The sequence below is a fragment of the Hemitrygon akajei genome, chromosome 4, assembly GCF_048418815.1.
Source record: "Hemitrygon akajei chromosome 4, sHemAka1.3, whole genome shotgun sequence".
Taxonomy (NCBI): Eukaryota; Metazoa; Chordata; class Chondrichthyes; order Myliobatiformes; family Dasyatidae; genus Hemitrygon; species Hemitrygon akajei.
This window is the reverse complement of record NC_133127.1, coordinates 170,985,714-171,006,960: the sequence shown is the minus strand read 5'-3', so window position 1 is coordinate 171,006,960 and position 21,247 is coordinate 170,985,714. Positions and strand designations below refer to the sequence as shown.

Sequence of the window (21,247 nt, the reverse complement as noted above, 5' to 3'; positions counted from 1 at the left end):
GGACAGAGATGAGGAGGAACTGCTTTTCCCAGAGAGTGGTGAATCTGTGGAATTCTCTGCCAGATGAAGCAGTGGAAGCTACCTCAGTAAATATATTTAAGACCAGATTTTTGCCTAGTAGGGGAATTAAGGGTTATGGGGAAAAGGCAGGTAGGTGGCGATGAATCCGTGGTCAGATCAGCCATGGTGGGGCAGGCCCAATGGGCCAGAATGCCTACTGCTGCTCCTATTTCTTATGCTCTTATGTGGTAAGCAGAGGAACCCTCACATGTCTCTGCCAGCAACACCTGCAGGAAGTGCATCCAGCTGCAGCTTTTAACAGACTGTATTAAGGAGCTGGAACTGGAACTGGATGAACTCCGGATTATTTGGGAAGCTGAGGGGTTGTTAAGTAGGACACCCAGGGAAGTAGTTACACCCAAGGTGCACGACACTGGTAACTAGGTGACCTTCAGGAGGGGGAAAGGGGATAGGCAGCCAGTGAAGAGTACCCCTGTGGCCGTTCCCCTCAACAACAACACTTTGGATACTGTTTGACCTAGCGGCAGAAAGCCAAAGCGGTCTGGCCTATAACCAAACACAGATGAAGACAAGGCAGTGGATGTCTTCTACATGAACTTTATCAAAACTTTTGACAAGGTCCCACATGGAAGGTTAGTCAAGAAGGTTCAATCATTTGCAATTGAAGATAAGATTGTAAATTGGATTAGACATAGGCATTGCAGGAAAAGCCAGAGAGTGCTTTTTTCTTTTTCTTTTTACAATATTTTTATTCAGAAGAAAAAAAAACAAGATTTACAGAGTGCAACACATAGATACATCTCAACATAACTTGTGTACATTCATATATTGTAATAAAATTGATCAAAATGCTATAGCATAACACATAAAGGTATACCACTCTGTAAACAAAGATTTAAAGATAAGTCATACATCATAAAAGAAATTTTTTATATAAAAAAAGTCAACCCCCTACCAACTACCAAAGAAAAAAGCTGATGGATGACAATGGATAATTAGAAAAAAAAGACATATTCACTTAAGAAGAGGAGATAAAAATATACATAAAAGTCTGAGCACTGTTAAACTTTATAAATTGGAAAAGTAATTTAGGAAAGGTCCCCAATATCATAAAAAGATTGTTTTGAATTTAAGACTGAGCAGCGGATCTTTTCTAAATTTAAATAAGACATAATATCACGTAGCCATTGAAGATGTGTAGGAGGGGGAGAGTGCTAATAGATGGTTGCCCCTCTGACTGCTGGTCTGTGATTAATGATGTGCCACAGATCAGTGTTGGGTCCATTGTCGTTTGTCATCTACAAACGTCTACATCAACGATCTGGATGATAATGTGGTGAACTGGATCAGTAAATTTGCAGATGACACCAAGATTGGGGAGTGCAGACAGCGAGAAAGACTATCACAGCTTGCAGCAGGTTCTGCACCAGCTGAAAAAATGAGCTGAAAAATGGTAGACGGAATTTTATGCAGACAAGTGTTAAGTGTTGCACTCTGCGTGGGCCAACCAGGTTAGGCCTTACATGGTGATCAGCAGAGCACTGAGGTGTGCGGTATAACAGAGGCATCTGGGAATATAGATCCATAATTCCTTGAAAATTGTGTCACAGGTAGATAGGGTTGTAAAGAAAGCTTTTGGCACAATGGCCCTTAAAAACCAATGAATTGAGTACACGAGTTGCGATGTAATGTTGAAATTGTGTAAGACATTGTTGAGGCCCAATTTGGTGTATTGTCCGCAGTTTTGGTCACCAACCTACAGGAAGACTGTAAGTAAGATTGAATGAGTGTAGAGAAATTTTACAATGATGCTGCCTGAACTTGAGGACCTGAATTATAAGAAAAGGTTGAATAGGTTAGGACTTTATTCCCTAGACCCTAGACGATTGAGAGGCGATTTGATAGAGTTATACAAAATTATGAGTTTAGTTAGGATAAATGCAATAGGCTTTTTCTACAGAGGTTAGACAAGACTACAACTTAAGGTCATGGGTTAAGGGCAAAATATGAAATATTTGAGGGGAATTTCTTCACTCAGGGAGTGGTGAGGGTGTGGAACAAACTGCCAGCACAAGTGATGGATGTGTTGTCGATCTCAACACTCAAAAGAAATTTGGATAGGTACGTGGATGGGAAGGGTATGGAGGGCTATGGTCCAGGTTGATAGTGAGGGATATTAACAGTTCAGCATGGAGCAGATGGGCCTGTTTTTGTGCTGTAGTGTTCCATGACTATAAAACTCCAGGGCGAAAGCTGCAATTGTACACGGAAGGTGAAAGCAAAACTGCACACAGCTCAAATATCACAAACACTCAGTGGCCACTTTTATTAGATGCACCTGTACACCTGCTCGTTAATACAAATATCTAATCAGCCAATCATGTGACAGCAACTCTATGCATAAAAGCATGCAGACATGGTCAAGAGGTTCAGTTCTTGTTCAGACCAAACATCAGAATAGCTAAGAAATGTGACCTGAGTAATTTTGACTGTGAAATGACTGTTGGTGCCATTTGGGATAGTTTGAGTATCTCAAAAATTGCTGGTCTCCTGGTAAACCGCAGACTCTGTAGTGAAATCTCTCTCTCCCCAGCTGCCATTTGTACTGAACTGCTGACATTCTGCTCCATTGACTTCAGTGGGACCAAGAATATTGAAGACCAAATAGCAACTAAAAGTTTCTTGAGTGTTCCATGCCATCAATGCCCTTTTCCCTTTCAACCCATGAGGTTAGATTTGAAGATAACTATGTTAAACTATACCAGGTAAGATAACTATGTTAAACTTTACCAGATACCTCAGCTGCTTTCCCTGCTTACAAAAGCACATCAATCATCATAAAACTTACTTACAGGATGTCGCAGGGTACAGATTTCATACAGGACACATCCCAAGGCCCAGATGTCACTAAAACAGTACAAGAGATGCATTTGAAAATGCTGTTACAATCAAATAAAAGCACATTTATGTCTTCATTAGCGTACTCTTCCTAAAGAAACCTTTGCTTCAATAACTAGTTCTGGAGTGAGATATACCAGTTGGTTGAGTGGTGTTGCAGCAACAACCTTGACTCAATGCCAGTAAGACCAAAGAGCTGATTGTGGACTTCAGAAAGAATAAGATGAGGGAACACACACCAATCCTCATAGAGGGATCAGAAGTGGAGAGGGTGAGCAATTTCAAGTTCCTGGGTGTTAATATCTCTGAGGACCTAACATATCAACGCAGTTACACAAAAAGTAAGACAGCGGCTATACTTCATTAGGAGTTTAAGGAGATTAGGCATAGCCCCTAAGGTTTTGAAAATGTCTGTGGAGGTACCGTGAAGAGCATTCTGACTGGCTGCATCACCGTCTGGTTTGAGGGGGAGGGGTAAATGCAGAGGATCGAAGTGAACTGCAGTAAGTTGTAAAATTAGTCATGGGTACTAGCCTCCGTAGTATCCAAGACATCTTCAAGGAGCAATGCCTCAAACGCAGCGTCCATCATTAAGGACCCCACCACCCAGGACAAGCCCTCTTCTCATTGTTACCCATCAGGAAGAGGGGTACAGAAGCCTGAAGCCAAACACGTAGCAATTCAGGAACAGCTTCCTCCCCCCTGCCGTACAAGTTCTAAATGGACATTGAACCCATCAACACTACCTCACTACCTTTATTATTTCTGTTCCTGCACTACTTATTTAACTATTTGATATGCATTATATAATTACTGCAATACAGTGTTCTTTTTTACATTTATTATGTATTGCAATGTACTGCTGTCTCAAAGTCCACGATTTCGTGATATATGCCTGCGATATTAAACCTGATTCTGACTCTAGTTCTAATGAAAATGCTGTAGCTGGGAGTCGGAGGTATCAATATTTTTCAACCAACTCATCCAAAATGAAAGCTAATGGCAATGCCATTAAGCACTTTTCTTCCCCCACCCCCAACCCAACCGATGTAACCCAAGTCTCAACTTAATGGACAGACTGGTCTGACTCTGCACCTACATCCTATGGCCTATGGTCATGGCCAATTGTGCTCTTACCCACCATCCAAACATTTATGTTCTGGTAAAGGTCACCTGTTACTTATTCTATCAAGAATCCAGATATGCCTATGATGCCACAGAGGATGATTTGTGTTATTTCTGCCCTAAATAATTAAACAAATACAGTCACCGTTCCTTTCACAAAATGGAAACTTAGTTATTGCCTTGCACAACAAAGGATCATCACAATGGGCTGAATAGCCTTCTGTTTGCTCTAAGTTTGAAAGACCTGTTTACTTTTCCAGACTAATGGTGACTGCATAACAACGGATTTGGAAACTGACATCTCAGCGTAAATGGAGACCCCCCCCTGTTGAGCTGAAATTATGCTCTGCTTGAAGATATGGGTGGAACGACCTCCTTCCATGTCATAAAGAAATGAGAGTAAGATACGAGCTATCTTAAGTATTTGTCTCTTTTGTGTGCTGCTTGTCATCTGAGGCTTTAAAAATGAAATCCATCCTAGAAAAGTATATCGCCCGTAACAGGATCAGCTCCTGCCCTTCATCTCAAGTGCATGCAAATACAAACCTTTTATTATTGTATGGCTTATTCTCCCAGATTTCTGGAGATACATAGTACGGTGTTCCAACGTAGGTATGAGCAAAAGCCATGGGGCTGTAGACAGGAAAGAAATATTACGGTAAGAAAACAATTTTTGAATTCAGAAGAATTGCAGAGTATATAACATTCAAGGCTATTTGGTACAAGTCTGAGCAGCTGAAGGGGAGTCAGAGGGTCTCGGCCCAAAACGTTGACTGCACTTTTTTCTATAGATGTTGCCTGGCCTGCTGAGTTCCTCCAGCATTTTGTGTGTGTTGAGCAGCTGCTTCAAGCAAACAGATGATCCCTTTTACTGCTGTAACATCTTATGACTCTTTTATTCTGAAGATTTGAAGATTAGTTTTATTTGTCACACGAACTGACTCTACAACCTATAGACTCTCTTTCAAGGACTCTACAAGTCATGTTCTCAATATTATTGATGTACTTATTTATTATATGTTTTTGTAGTTGCACACTTTGTCTTCTTTTGCTCTTTTCTGTCTTTGGTGTGTGTAGTTTTTCATTGATCCTATTATATTTTTTTGGCTCTGCCTCGTCTGCATCAGTTCAGATCAGTGAGGATTATGACGGGCAACCCACAGGTGTCATTGTGCTTGCAAAGCCATCACAACATGCCCACAACTCCGTAGCCCCAACTGTACATCGTTAGGGTTAGGGTTAGGTTTAAGCCATCACAACATGCCCACAACTCCGTAGCCCCAACTGTACATCGTTAGGGTTAGGGTTAGGTTTAAGCCATCACAACATGCCCACAACTCCGTAGCCCCAACTGTACATCGTTAGGGTTAGGGTTAGGTTTAAGCCATCACAACATGCCCACAACTCCGTAGCCCCAACTGTACATCGTTAGGGTTAGGGTTAGGTTTAAGCCATCACAACATGCCCACAACTCCGTAGCCCCAACTGTACATCGTTAGGGTTAGGGTTAGGTTTAAGCCATCACAACATGCCCACAACTCCGTAGCCCCAACTGTACATCGTTAGGGTTAGGTTTAGGTTGAGATTATGCGGGCAGTGGGCGAACCAGCCCTCTTGTGCTTTTTGATCTCGTCACTTGAGATTCAGTTTCACGCGACCCTTCCACTTTGATCTGGCCCACGCCTTCATTGACCAGGTCCAACCCTTGCCTTTGTTGAATCTTGACCCTCTTGACATAGGATATCCGGCTTGTGGGGGTTTATCAAGGTTCTGTGCCAATTTTCACCAATTTGGGTTTGAATATCTAGGCTTTCTTATTGGCCAGTCGTGGGCCAGGAGAATGAAGAGCGTGTCATTGTAAGGTTAGGTTGAGATTATGCGGGCAGTGGGCGAATCAGCCCTCTTGTGCTTTTTGATCTCGTCACTTGAGATTCAGTTTCACGCGACCCTGCCACTTTGATCTGGCCCACGCCTTCATTAACCAGGTCCAACACTTGCCTTTGTTGAAACTTGCCCCTCTTGACATAGGACATTGGGTTTGTGGGGGTTTAGCAAGGGTTAATCGGGGCATGCTTAGGGTTTGTGGGGCTGACGACAGGGTTAATCGGGACATGCCTAGGGTTTGTGGGGGTGTGTTCCTCTTTTGGACTTTAGGATTAGGTTTGAGTGTTGGGCTGGTGGATGTATATGTGTGGCTGGCATTAGGGTTAGGGTTAGGTTGAGATTATGCGGGCAGTGGGCAAATCAGCCCTCTTGTGCTTTTTGATCTCGTCACTTGAGATTCAGTTTCACGCAACCCTGCCACTTTGATCTGGCCCACGCCTTCATTGACCAGGTCCAACCCTTGCCTTTGTTGAATCTTGCCCGGTTTCGGTTTCGGTTAGGGTTAGGGTTAGGGTTAAGCCATCACAGCATGCCCACAACTCCGTAGCTCCAACTGTACGTCTTCAGAATGTGGAAAGAAACTAGGGAACCCAAAGGAAACCTATGCAGTCACGGAGAAAACGTGAACACCTTACAGACAATGGTGGGAACTGAACCCCGATCGTACAACTAGCACAATAATAGACTAATGCTGCCAGACCGCCCACCTATGCAAGCTGACTCATGCAGCATGGTTCTCAAGGTTTGTCAAAAGATCTGTGATCAAAAGCATCAACTCGAGTCCCTGACGTCACTTGGAATTTACCTGTTCAGAAGGTGAGCAGATCCAAAGTCTCCCAGCTTAACCACTCCAATTTTAGTGAGGAAAATATTCTGAATTTTGAAATCAAGCAAAGGTAAATTATTTGATTATAATATTCTAAAATATTATATTCCATAATTCATTGAAGGTAATACTGCTTTTTAAGTAATGAATTCAATAAACCTGCCAATTAACACTGCCACGCATTTCTACTTTCACATTTTGAAAATAGACTAAAAAAACCATGGATCTGGCAGAATTATATTATTTTTAGCAAAATCCACATTCTCTGTTTAATTTATTTTTAAGCTTTGAAAAGGCACACTTGCCTTAGCTTTAATATCTCTGTGTAGAACTCGTTTGTCGTGAATGTGCTTCATTCCAAGACAGATTTGTACAAACAGATTCAGTACCTGTAGGAACATTAGGAAATTCAGTGTATCTGGGCAAAAACATCATGAGAAATAACTGTATATTCCAGTAAAATTACCTTGTCGTAACACAGAAACCCTAGTGCGGATTAAGCCTCTTCTATCATTTAATGAGATCATAGTTAGCGACTGGTCATCTGACCCAAGACCAGAGGGACCCAAGTCATGTTTAGGCTGGGTATCAAAAAGATTAAAAGTCTGTGGCTCAGGTCAGATTCCAACTGGCCTTGGTAGTCAGGTTTTAATTTCTAAAGTATTCTTTCATGTCCAGGATTCCCAATACAGAGTATCCATAAGTATTTTTGTTATCAGTTCCCACTTCTCAGCATTCTAAATTCCCTGGAATACAACCCAACCCTCGTTTGTGTAAACTATTCCTGTAATTGGTTCAAAATTGCTTGCTAATTAAAATTATTAATTTAAAAAATAAGTTTTGATATTTCTGCTTAATCACGTCTACAACAAATGCACTTTTTACACCCCAGTTTGTTGCCTGTGTTTCTCCCAATATCAATGAGTCAGAGCATTTTGACTTGGTGCAAACTGGAGCCACACTGATGAGACAGCTCTGATGTAACAAGTTTCACTTGTGGGGAAAGTCCATCTGTCCACTGGCGGATGCTAGGAATCCCCTAAAGCCTGTGTCTGACAGCACTGATATGGAAAATCCAGGCTGCTGAGATCATTACAGAGTTGAGGGCAATTTCCAAGCCAATCAATAGAAATCTAAAGGGCTGACTGGAAAGCCTCATCCAATGTGAAGGGTTGATTTTTTCAAGCGTCAATGGCCTCAGGGAAGTTAGAAGTGCGATCAACAAGAGGTGGAGGCTTTGGGATCCTTTTCGCATTGCACTGAGCAGCTTAGAGAATTACTCACAGGCAGTCTGGAACCTCAAAAGTGCAAAAGATCTCAGCAAGACATGGTCATTTCAATGAGGATGTGTTATCTCACCTCCAACCTCTGATTGATGCAGTTTTATTCCCAGACATTCCTGAAACATAGAAACATAGAAAATAGGTGCAGCAGTAGGCCATTTGGCCCTTCGAGCCTCCACCACCATTCAGTATGATCATGGCTGATCATTCAACTCAGAACCCTGTACCTGCCTTCTCTCCATACCCCCTGATCCCTTTAGGGGCAGTGAAATTGAATATAATTTATTCTGGCTAATTCTGCTCTCCTAATATCAGAGTCCACTTCAATTGTAACAGATCATGTATACCATTTCTTCTGGGAATAGTTTTCCTTTTTGCTGCAGAAGTTTCTGTGTGAGATCGCCACCATCACAATATTCCATGACTATATAGAGATGCCCTTCAACTGTAAAAGAAAAATTATCCTTGTAATGTTTAATGTGATGTATAGGACAAACTAAATTTTAAAGGATCTGTGACGCAAATTGGCTGTTTGTCACTCTTTCTGTAAGGTTCTTCATTGATTCTTAGATTTACCGTGAATGCCGGCAAGAAAATCAATCTCAGGGTCACTCAGTGGCCACTTTATTAGGCTCATTAATGCAACTATCTAATCAGCCACACTCAATGCATAACAGCATGCAGACATGGTCAAGAGGGTTAGATGTTCTCCAGAACACCTGAATGGGGAAGAAATGTAACTTTGACTGTGGAATGATTGTTGGTGCCAGACGGGGTGATTTGAGTTTCTCAGACACTGCTGAACTCCTGGGGTTTTCACACAAGGCATTCTCGGAGAAAGGTGCAAAAAACAACCAAAACACATCGGTGAGCAGCAGTTCTGTGGGTGTAAATGCCTTGTTAACGGAAAAGGTGAGAAGAGAATATGGCCAGATCGGTTCAAGCTAACAGGAAGGCGACAATAGCTCAAGTAACCACGTGTTACAACAGAGGTGCGAAGAGCATCTCTGAACCCACAACACTTCAACACTTGAAGTGGATGGGCTACAGCAGCAACAGACCATGAACATACACTCAGTGGCAACTTTGTTAGCTACAGCAGGTGCCTTATAAAGCAGCCATTAAAACATATAGTGGCATATACGTACTTTGATAATAAATTTACTTTGACTGAGGTACTGTCCCTGTTGAAGTGAACTTTTGCAGTCTTATTATAGAAATTAATTTTTTCTACAAAAATTATAAAATACACTGGTCCAGAAATTCCATTGCCAATTAGTAGCACTAAACCGAATACATCATCACGTCATCCCAGGAAACGAATGCTTTTTGTGTTGAGAAAACAGTAAAGTGATCACCTGATTAAACTTGGAGGAGTTGTTTCCAAGATTGAAGTCTCATAACTACATATAAAATAGGTGTTAATAAATCAAATAGGGAACTCAGGAGACACTTCCTAACCCAAAGGTACCTGAACTGGTTAGCATAAACACACTTGATGGAATCCTGATACAAAGTTCAAGGTAAATTTATTATCAAAGTGTGCATATATATCACCATTTACAATCCTGAGATTCCTTGTCTTGCAGGCATAATCAAAAAATCCATAATAGAGTAATAACAATAATAGATTCAATGAAAGACCACACCAACTTGGGCATTCAACCAGTGCACAAAAGACAACAAACTGCAAATACAAAAAGAAAGAATAGGAATAAATAAATAAATAAGCAATAAATATCAAGAACATGATATGAAAAGTCCTTGAAAGTGAGTCTATAGGTTGTGGGTCTCTCACAGCCTCATCCTACCCTGCTACTTTGAAAAACGCCATGCCCTTCTCTCAATTCCTCTATCTCCACCGCATCTGCTCTCAGGATGAAGCTTTTCATTCTAGAACGAAGGAGATGTCCTCCTTTTTCAAAGAAAGAGGCTTCCCTTCCTCCACCATCAATGCTGCCCCTCAACCGCATCTCTTCCATTTCATGCACATCTGCTCTTACCCCATCCACCCGTCAAGCTACCAGGGGTAGGTTTCCTCTTGCCCTCACCTAGCACCCTACCAGCCTCTGCATCCAGCACATAATTCTCCGAAACTTCCACCACCTCCACTGGATCCCACCAGCAAACATATCTTCCCCAACCCTCCCACAACTTTCTGCTTTCCACAGGGATCGCTCCCTACGCAACTTCCTTGTCCATTCGTCCCTCCCCACTGATCTCCCTCCCGGCACTTATCCTTGCAAGCATAACAAGTGCTTCATCTGTCCCTACTACCATTCACCTCCCTCACTACCATTCAGGGCCCCAAAACGGTCCTTCCAGATGAGGCGAGACTTCACCTGTGAGTCTGCTGGGGTCAGATACTGTGTTCTGTGCCCCCGGCGTGGCCTCCTGTATATCAATGAGACCCGACGTAGACTGGGAGACTGCTTCACTGAGCATTTATGCTCTGTCTGCCAGAACAAGTGGGATCTCCCAGTGGCCACCCTTTTAATTCCACTTTCCATTCCCATTCTGATACGTCCATCCATGGCCTCCACTGCCGGGATAAGGCCACACTTAGGTTGGAGGAACAACACATTGTATTCTGTTTGGAATGATGGCATGAACAGCAATTTCTTAAAGTTCCAGTAATGCCTCCCCCCCCCCGCCCCACTTCACCATTTCCCGTCTCCTTGTCCCTCTCTTATGTTATCTCCTTGCCCACCCCTCGCCTCCCTCTGGTGCTCCTCCCCTCCCCCTTCCTCTTTCTTCCATGGCCTTCTGTCTCTTCCACCAATCAACTTCCCAGCTCTTTGCTTCATCCCTCTCAGACAGACAGACATACTTTATTGATCCCGAGGGAAACTGGGTTTCGTTACAACTGTGCCAACCAAGAATAGTGTAGAAATATAGCAATATAAAACCATAAATAATCAAATAAAAATAAGTGGAAATAAGTCCAGGACCAGCCTATTGGCTCAGGGTGTCTGACACTCCGAGGGAGGAGTTGTAAAGTTTGATGGCCACAGGCAGGAATGACTTCCTATGACACTCAGTGTTACATCTCGGTGGAATGAGTCTCTGGCTGAATGTACTCCTGTGCCTAACCAGTACATTATGGAGTGGATAGGAGTCATTGTCCAAGATGGCATGCAACTTGGACAGCATCCTCTTTTCAGACACCGTCAGAAAGTCCAGTTCCACCCCCACAACATCACTGGCCTTACAAATGAGTTTGTTGATTCTGTTGGTGTCTGCTACCCTCAGCCTGCTGCCCCAGCACACAACAGCAAACATGATAGCACTGGCCACCACAGACTCGTAGAACATCCTCAGCATCGTCCAGCAGATGTTAAAAGACCTCAGTCTCCTCAGGAAATAGAGATGGCTCTGATCCTTCTTGTAGACAGCCTCAGTGTTCTTTGACCAGTCCAGTTTATTGTCCATTCGTATCCCCAGGTATTTGTAATCCTGCACCATGTCCACACTGACCCCTTGGATGGAAACAGGGGTCACCGGTGCCTTAGCTCTCCTCAGGTCCACCACCAGCTCCTTAGTCTTTTTCACATTAAGCTGCAGATGATTCTGCTCACACCATGTGATAAAGATTCCCACCGTAGCCCTGTACTCAGCCTCATCTCCCTTGCTGATGCATCCAACTATGGCAGAGTCATCAGAAAATTTCTGAAGAAGGCAAGACTCTGTGCAGTAGTTGAAGTCCGAGTTGTAGATGGTGACGAGAAAGGGAGACAGGACAGTCCCCTGTGGAGCCCCAGTGCTGCTGACCACACTATCTGACACACAGTGTTGCAAGTGCATATACTGTGGTCTGCCAGTCAGGTAATCAATAATCCATGACACTAGGGAAGCATCCACCTGCATCACTGTCAGCTTCTCACCCAGCAGAGCAGGGCGGATGGTGTTGAACGCACTGGAGAAGTCAAAAAACATGACCCTCACAGTGCTCGCCGGCTTGTCCAGGTGGGCGTAGACACGGTTCAGCAGGTAGATGATGGCATCCTCAACTCCTAGTCGGGGCTGATAGGTGAACTGGAGGGGTCTAAGTGTGGCCTAACCATAGGCCAGAGCTGCTCTAGAACAAGTCTCTCCAGGGTCTTCATGATGTGGGAGGTCAATGCCACTGGTCTGTAGTCATTGGAGCCACTGGGTCGCGGCGTCTTCGGTACAGGGACGAGGCAGGACGTCTTCCACAGTACAGGAACCCTCTGGAGACTCAGGCTCAGGTTGAAGACATGGTGAAGTACCCCACATAGCTGGCGGGCACAGACTTTGAGCACCCTGGGGCTGACACCATCCGGGCCTGCAGCCTTGCTTGGGTGGTAGTTGGTGGTACTCCCACCAAGTTCTACCTATCACCTGGCATCTCTCTCTCTCCCCTGCCCCGAATCTTTCAAATCTACTCCTCAGCTTTTTTCCCTCCATTCTTGCTGATGGGTCTCGGCCCGAAACGTCACCTGTACTTTTTTCTCATAGATGCTGGCCGGCCTGCTGAGTTCCTCCAGCATTTTGTGTGTGTTGTCCATAAGTTGTGGGAATATTTCAGTGTTGGGGTGAGTGAAGTAATCTTCTCTGGATCAAGAGTCCAATGGTTGAGGGGTAATAACTGTTCCTGAACCTGGTGGTGCGAGTCCTGTAGCTCCTGTACCTTCTTCCTGATGGTAGCAGCAAGGAAAGAGCATGGAATTGGGTGGTGGAGGTCCCTGATGATGGATGCTGCTTTCCTGTGACAACACTCCTGTACGTGTGCTCCATGGTGGGGCTATAATGGATAATAATATAAGACCCAAATGGTGCACAAATAGCAAGGACCTGTCATGAGAAAACGCCTATTTCTGTGCTGAAAGAACTATTAAATCCAGTCCTTTCAGTGGCATTCAATAGGAAAATGAGGACATTTACCAAAATAAAATCTTAGGAAGAATGCTTTCACAAATCACTCACCTTCAAATGAGTCCACAAATGCAACTATGTTGGGATGCTTCATTTTGGCAAGGAGTATGGCTTCTCTCCTTGATTGCTGTAGTCCTGTAGGATTCTAAACAAATACAGTAAAAAGAATGTAGCCACATTTGGCTTGGGAAAGATATTACGTGAAGTATATTAATAATGTTTCTTACTTGTTTGGAATAATAGATACAACTAAATCAATTGTACCCTACCCTACTATTAGGATCACTGGAACAAAAACAGCAAATGCTGGAAACACTTTTACTTTTTTTTATTATTTGCACGACTTCAAGTTTCAAGTTCAATTTATTATCAAAGAATGTACAAATTATACAGCCTTGAGATTTGCTTGCTCCACAGATAGCCACAAAGTAAGAAAACTGAAAAAACTCAATTGAAGAAAAAAAGAATAAAAAAAATAAAAGACCAACTCTCAATGTGCGAGACAAAGAAAAAATATAAAAAATGCAAACAATTGAAGCGAACAACAGCATTCCAAACCAAAAGTGAGTCCTCAGATCTGAACCCTAGAACAGCCCAGAGTAGGCCCAAAGCCTCACTTATCATTAGTGGCATAGAGCACAGCAGCCGGGGCAGTCCTCAGCCTCAGTACCATGGAGATGACTATCATGGAGAATGAGCAAATTCGGCTCTTGGCTCGACCAACACACTGTCTTTTCAGTCTATCTGGTCCAGTGTTTAAATTGACCAAATAACAGAACAGCGAAAAGCTCTGGTGCCCCGGAGAGAGGAGTGAAGATCACAGAGAGAGAGCGAAATTGGCTCTTGCCTCTGACCTGGGCTTGCGTTTAAATCTCTAAAACAGTATATTGTACCTCACACTAGGATTCAGACACTGCTGCTGTGAAAGGCTCTAGGCCTAAACCACACCACCCAGTGATTCACTCTGGGCCCAGATTTCGTCGCCTAGCCCGAAGCCGCTCTCAAGCTCTTCAAATCAGTTCAGCGCCCAGAGCAATTCAAACCTCGTTCCTGGACCAGTTGTACAGGCATCAGAACTCCATCTGCAACACACCAGCTCCCCTCATCCCCCAAACTCACCTCACCACCGCTCACCCTTTCATTGCTTGTGGCAATAATTTAACACAACTTATTCCAGGAAACGTATTTTTAGTCAGAGTTTTCAGTTTTTTGACCACTGGAAAGTAGCGCCATTTTAACCAGATAACCCACACTATATGCTGGAGGATCTCAGCAGGCCAGGCAACTTCTATGGAAATGATTAAACAGAGGTCCTCCAGCATTTTCTGTGTGTTGCTTGGATTTCCAGCAGCTGCAGATTTTCGCTTCCATCTTAACCAGAAGCCATCTTAAAAAGACTATTCTTCTTTTGCACATTGGTTGTGTGTCAGTCTTTGTTTTTTATAGTTTTCAAAAATTCTATTGTGCTTCTTTACTTTCTCGTAAATGCCTCAAAGTAGTATACAGTGAAGTATACATACTTTGATAAGAAATTTACTTTGAACTTTCAGTGTTCTAACAAATGGTCTTTGCCCTGAAATGTTAATTTTGTTTCTCTATCCACTGATACCTGCTGAGCTTTTCTAACATTGTCTGTTTTGTTGAGATTTCCAGTATCTCCAGTGGTTTTCACTTACTGCGTTTGCATCAACTCCATGTAACCAGTCAACATATTATTCTCTAACTCAGTCAGTTGCACTTGCTATGCCATGATGTTTGCACGTTTAAAGTCAAAGAGCCAACGTGAGGTATTAGTATATTAATTGTTTCTCCTTCCACAGAAGCTGCCTGATCTGTTGATGAATTTTCTGGTTTTATTTCAGATTTCTGTGAAAGTCGAATCTGGATAAACTCACTCAGAAACCGTATAAGTATTTTACTTTATTCAAAGCCCCCCAGGGCAATTCAGTTAGTCGCTCAAACTGGAACAGTCTGTGACTGTTTCTGCTCGGTCCACCAACTGACAGTCAGGTCCTCTTACAGAATCGATATAGTTGCTCAGATACCCCCACACGTACCAAACTGGAGCCAGCCTTACAGTATGACAGTACAGAGAGACAAATTACAGAACAGATATAATGGCTCAGATACGCAGAACAGGCTGGAGCAGTCTTACTTGTGTGCATGACTGCACAAAGAAACAAGGACCCTGAAACACTGTCTAACTCCAAGAAGAAATATGGCTCAGCATGGCTTAGCACATCTGTTGATCATCAGCGGTTTCTTACAGAAAAGCAGGCTGCTGTTGTTTAACTGACCGTGTTAACCCTTTACATACTTTATCATTTTCAGGCTTTAGGTCAGGGGTTCCCAACCTTTCTTATACCATAGACACCTAGCATCAACTGATGGGTCCACCCCGCTCTAATTTAATTCATTTCATTTGTTTCCCAGGGCAGTCTGTCAATAATAGGAAATGCTGTCAACAAGGGCTGATGGCACAGCACTGGAGATTAATTTGGTCTCCAACATGTCCGATGCCACATCAATATGGCTGCATTTTATCATCTGCTTTACTTAGCTCTTAATCCAGTGTTGATTTGCAATATTGTTCCATGGATGAAAGGGAAGGGACACAAAGAGGGAATATCCCCAACAACGAGTTAAGTATAAGCTCACATCACCTTTACCTTTGAAAGATGAATTTCTTTCATCACATATTGACGATTTTCATTACGAGCTTGGACCAAAAGTGCTCTGCCAAATGAACCTTCCCCAATAACTTTCAGTACCTTGTAACTGTCCATCATAAAACATCTGTCTGGAAAAAAAATTGCATTTTTATTTTAACTGGGTAACCAATTTGCATGATAGCAAAATCTTCATAAGTCATTCTATTAAGTCCAAGCTACTGTACAATCATTATATGTACGAAAATTACTCATTCCTCGCAGATCTAATTACACTCAGTGGCCACTATATTAGGTACACCTGCTCATTAGTGTACATATCCAATCAGCCAAACACGTGACAGCATCTCAATGCATAAAAGCAGCAGACGTGGTCAAGAGGTTTAGTTGTTGTTCAGATCAAACATCAGAATGGGGAAGAAATGTGATCTAAGTGACTTTGACCATGGAATGATTGTTGGTGCCAGATGGGGTGCTTTGAGTATCTCAGACACTGCTGGTCTCCTCGGATTTTTAGGCACAATAGTCTCTAGAGATGAGAGAGAATGGTGTGAAAAAAATCCAGTGAGCAGCAGTTCTGTAGGCGAAAATGCCTTTGTAGTAAGAGGTCAGAGGAGAATGTCCAGATTGGCGACAGTAACTCAAATAACCACGTGTTCTAACACTGGTGTGCTGAAGAGCACCTCTGAATGCACAACACATAGAAACTTGAAGCAGATGGGCTACAGTGCATAAGGTAGCCTTCCGCGTGCTTACATTGACAACAGTTTTGGACCCCTTATCTTAGAAAGGATGTGTTTAAAGGAGGTTCACAAAAATGATTCCAGAATTGAAAGGCTTGTCACATGAAGAGCGTTAAATGGCTCTAGGCCTGTATTCACTAGAATTCAGAGGAATGAGGGGTGACCTCATTGAAACCTATCGAATGATGAAAAATCTTGATAGAGTGGATGTGGAGAGGATGTTTCCTATGGTGGGAGTCTAAGACCAGAGGACACAACCCCTAAATTGAGGGGCAGCCTTTTAGAATGGAAATGAGGAGGAATTTCTTGTGGTGAGTCTGTGGAATTCATTGACACAGGCAGCTGTGGAGGCCAAGTCTTTACAAATATTTAAGGCAGTGGTTGATAAGATTCTTGATTGGTCAAGGTACGAAGGGATACGGGGAGAAGGCAGGAGATTAGGGCTGGAAGGAAAATTGGATCAGCCATGATGAAATGGCAGAGCAGAGTCGATGGGCCAAATGGCTTAATTCTGCTCCTATATCTTATTGAGGTACCAAATCAAGGAGTCACTTTATTAAAGTTCCTACATGAGTGTAAGTTCAGAGGAGCTGTACCAGCGTACAACTGGCTGTTCTGTGACATAAGGGGAACAACTTTGACCTCCTCCAGTACATATAGATACTTGCTTTATTTTTAAACTGTACTGTCACTTCTGCAGCATTGAAAGTGGTGAACCAGTGCGTGAATTACCGCGGAACAGAATGGGCTTCTATGAAAATTTCTCATTTACCAGCATGAAAGGGAATTCATTGTCTCTCTCACAGGAACCCTGGAAGAATTCAGAAGACTCAAATTACTGCGGGGATGGTGGATTTTTATTTTCAGTGAATATTATAACAGTAATTGGGCATTTACAGTAAGTCACGTTTTTCTTTTCCTTACAGGTTTAAAGTCCAATAGAACTTCAATGTTACATAAAAATTATGAGCTGAATTTAACGGAGCAACGGGCTGAAGTGTGCTCAGCATGTTGAATGAGAGAGGCTTGAAATTTCATTGCAAAACAAAGGGAGAAGTGATGACGCTTTTGCATTAACAGATAGCCAAAGCCCATTCTGACTTCTCTGGCCAATGCACAATTCTGAATCGCCGTGAAAAGAAGTTCCCTACGACAGGATTCCTCCCTCGCCCGCAGCACATTTATTGGACGGATTCCTGCAACGACTACCTTCCAGTACATAAACTGGCTGCCACGTTTTCAACATTACCAGCCAAACTTCTAAAATCATATCTAGCGATCACAAATATTCGGTACACACTTAAATTGCAACCCGAATACAAAGCTGAGGGCAGAGTTAAAAATGCACTTTTCGGCTGCCAGTGACAAAGTTCATCCAAGCAGGAAGCTTCCTCCATACTCTTCCCGGCACCTCATTTGTTAATGCCCCGCCTCTTTACGGGGAGTGGGGGGGGGGGGGAAGAAAGAAGAGGTTTCCCCCTCAATAAAGTCGATTTGATACCTGCGTAACCACGAAATCTCTGCAGGTCAATAGATAAATTGTGAGACAGCTTGGTGTTAAAGGACAATAACTGTTGAAAATATTAGAACAGCTGTAACGCGAAACAGACACACCCTAAAAGGCCGCTGCTCCCTCACCCAGGACTAATTGTGTACCTGAATGCCTGAACTAGACATAAAAGGGAGCTGGTATTAAGGCCGAGGCGTTGGCGTCCAGATAAACTATTTCAGACAAAGACACATAATGCTAAAGGTGTCAGGACGAGGGCTCGCAAAGCCTTTTAGTACCAAAACGGTGATATAATTTGGTAGCGCCTATCAGCGTTAAGCCCAACAGGTGGAGTGATCCACTCAGTCAGCAATGGAAAGTCTACGAGAGGATACTTTTTGTTAAGGAGAGGATGTAAACTTTCTAATATAAGAGGGGGTGGAAAACAACAATTAAAAAATTCCATAAACTTTTCTAAATAGAACTCCTGGAATCAGAACTAGGCTGATAAAAGGCAGCTGGCGTTTGCCATCTCCACCTTTCCAGTCTGTCCGGGGTGGGTATATACGCCCTAAAGGCGTTAATTTCTAGCAGCAGGTCCTGGCGCTGCCCGCGATCTCATACAATGAAACAAAGAGGCTTCACTGAAACCGTCCTCAGATCCCACGCTCCCTCGCTGCCCGCGAAATACTGTAAACTATCCAATCAAATACAAATAAAACATTCAAACCGCTCGTACTCCACCCGTGGACCAATTTCAAGAGCCGGAAATAAGAGGCATTTGAGGTCAGAGCGGGCGGTCCCACCGTCACGTGGCCGGGGTACCCGGAAATTGTGTTCTGTCTGTTTGGATCACGTAACGGGTTTTTGCTGGTTATTTGTCGCCAGATAGCGCGACGGTTTTCAGGCGACGAGCAGATGCAGTGTTAACCTAAAACCGGCAAAAGCTTCCGAGCAGTCTGCGCAACTGAGCTATCAGTTCTGTAAAAGCAGCATCTCACTACCCGTTTCACTTTGAAGTGGGATGAAGTTGCTGGAAGTGACGTGCACAAAGTTAGTGAAGTTCATTCAAGTCTGAGTTCCCTTTGCCGCTCAGACCCCCTACCACCTAAAGTCATTCATTGCAAGTGGAGGGCCTATTTTTTCTCCATTATTTAAATTCAAATTTCTACAGCTCCACCTTCCTCTGCCCAGTTTTCCTTCCCTTTCTGGCTGATGCGAGCATGAATTACTTTGTAATGTTCATTTTCTTCTCGGTAATTGTTGCGTTTACTATGTAGTCCCTTCAGCTCGGTTAAGCAGATAAACATTTGTTGCTCGTTCGGTCCCATTCCACCACTTAATTCCCCGGAAAGTTGATCTGTCTTCAGCTTATCAATCACAACGATCCACGACCACGAATTCTTACCTATGCCGCGGACAATTCACATCGGCCAACTAAATCACCGCACGGAATGTCTTTGAGCTGCGGGAAGAAACTAGAATTCTTGGGGAAATGGACGCAGACACGGGGAGTACCTGTAACGTTCTTACATCAGCACCTGAGGTCAGGATTGCATCTGTGTCACTGGAACACCATCTGCTGTCCTCATTTGATAATATTGATAGGTAAAGGACCCGAATCTGTACCGTTTGACTCCATGAATATGCTTTTGATCATCTTTGCCGTGAATTGGCAAATTCGACCCATTCAACTCTGGTCTTAAATTGTTTAAAAAAAAAGGGGGTGATGATCAGAAGAAAGAACACAGAGCTGAAACGGCCAATACCAAATTGTTGAGATTCTGATCCAAGGGACCTGTGGGTGAGACCATAAGATATAGGAGCAGAAGTAGGCCATTCGGCCCATCGAGTCTGCTCCGCCATTCAATCATGGGCTGATCCAATTCTTCCAGTCAACACCACTCCCCTGCCTTCTCCCCATACCCTTTGACGTCTCAACTAATCAAGAAACTACCTTTGTCTTAAAAACACCCAATGACTTGGCCTCCACAGCCACTCCTGGCAACAAATTCCACAGATTTACCACCCTCTGACCAAAGCAATTTCTCTGCATCTCAGTTCTAAAAGGACATCCTTCAATCCAGAGGTCCTGCCCTCTTGACCTAGAATCTCCTATCATGGGAAATAACTTTGCCATTTCTAATCCATTCAGCCGTTTTAACGTTCGGAGTGTTTCTATGAGCTCCCCCCTCATTCTCCTGAACTCCAGGGAACACAGCCCAAGAGCTGCCAGACGTTCCTCATATGGTAACCCTTTCATTCCTGGAATCTTTCTCGTGAGCAAAGATACTTATTACCAAAGCCAGAAATGAGTCAGAATCCACAACAGCAATCTCAATTATACCATAGAGAGAGAAAAATAGTTATAATAAGCAAGCAATAACAGTAGAAATGTCATTTCAGGGTTTGAGAGGGGAGTTAATTAAAATCAGTTCAAAATCTAGTCAAAAAAGAAAGCAAATAGATCATAAGATGTAGGAGCAGAATTAGGCTGCTCTGCCATTTCATCATGGCTAATCCATTTCCCTCCCAGCCTCAGACTCCTGCCTTCTCCCTGTATCCTTTCATGCCCTGACTAATCGAGAATCTATCAACCTTTGCCTTAAATATACCCGATGACCTGGCCTCCACAGCCACCTGTGGCAATTAATTCCACAGATTCACCACCCTCTGGTTAAAGAAATTCATCATCTCCCTTCTAAATGGGTATCCCTGTATTCTGAGGCTGTGTCCCCACCTTAAAAAACACACCCTCTGCATCCATTCTATTGAATCCTTTCAACATCCATTAAGTTTCAATGAGATTCCCCCTTCGTCCCTCTGCATTCCACTGAGTACAGGCCAGAAGCCATAAAATACTCCTCATATAAGCCTTTCAGTTCGGGAATTATTTTCATGAACCTCCTTTGAACCCTCTCCAATGTCAGTACAACCTTTCTTAAATAAGAACTGCTCACAATACACTAAGTGAAGCCTCACCAGTGCTTTATAAAGTCTCAACATTACCTCCTTGCTTTTATATTCCAATTCTCTCAAAATGAATGCTAACATATTTGCCTTCCTCATCCCCAACTCAACCTGCAAATTAACCTGTAGGGAATCCTGCATGAGGACTCTCAAGTCCCTATACAACTGAGATTTTTAAACTTTCTCTCCATTTGGAAAACAGTCTACACATTTATTCCTTCTACCATAGTGAATGACTATACACTTCCCAACATTGTATGCCATCTGCCACTTCTTTACCCATTCTCCTAATCCAAGTCCTTCCTTCTCCCCCCCCCCCCCCACCCCCCGCTTCCTCAAAACTACCTACCCTTCCACCTATCTTCGTATCATCTGCAACTTGGCCACAAAACTATCAGATCCATTATTCAAATAATTGACTTATAACATAAAAAGCTGTCCCA

General features: G+C 43.2%; 1 protein-coding gene across 4 annotated transcripts in view; it reads right to left on the bottom strand.

Annotated features, from left to right (window-relative positions):
* The window catches only part of nek3 (NIMA related kinase 3), a 38,125-nt gene extending 19,391 nt beyond the window's left edge, over positions 1-18,734 (bottom strand). The window contains exons 1-9 of one of the 4 annotated variants that reach the window (XM_073043979.1): positions 18,574-18,583; positions 17,118-17,156; positions 15,603-15,733; positions 12,985-13,078; positions 8,385-8,482; positions 7,060-7,143; positions 6,734-6,801; positions 4,591-4,677; positions 2,874-2,928 (exon numbers count right to left, since the gene is read on the bottom strand). In XM_073043979.1, coding sequence (XP_072900080.1) covers positions 2,874-2,928; positions 4,591-4,677; positions 6,734-6,801; positions 7,060-7,143; positions 8,385-8,482; positions 12,985-13,078; positions 15,603-15,722 — 606 coding nt within the window. In that variant the 5' untranslated portion in view covers positions 15,723-15,733; positions 17,118-17,156; positions 18,574-18,583. Of the gene's footprint in view, positions 1-2,873; positions 2,929-4,590; positions 4,678-6,733; positions 6,802-7,059; positions 7,144-8,384; positions 8,483-12,984; positions 13,079-15,602; positions 15,734-17,117; positions 17,750-18,564 lie in introns of those variants that run through there. The other 3 variants (XM_073043976.1, XM_073043980.1, XM_073043977.1) reach the window with 3 other exon arrangements.
* Between the last annotated feature and the right edge of the window lie 2,513 nt (positions 18,735-21,247).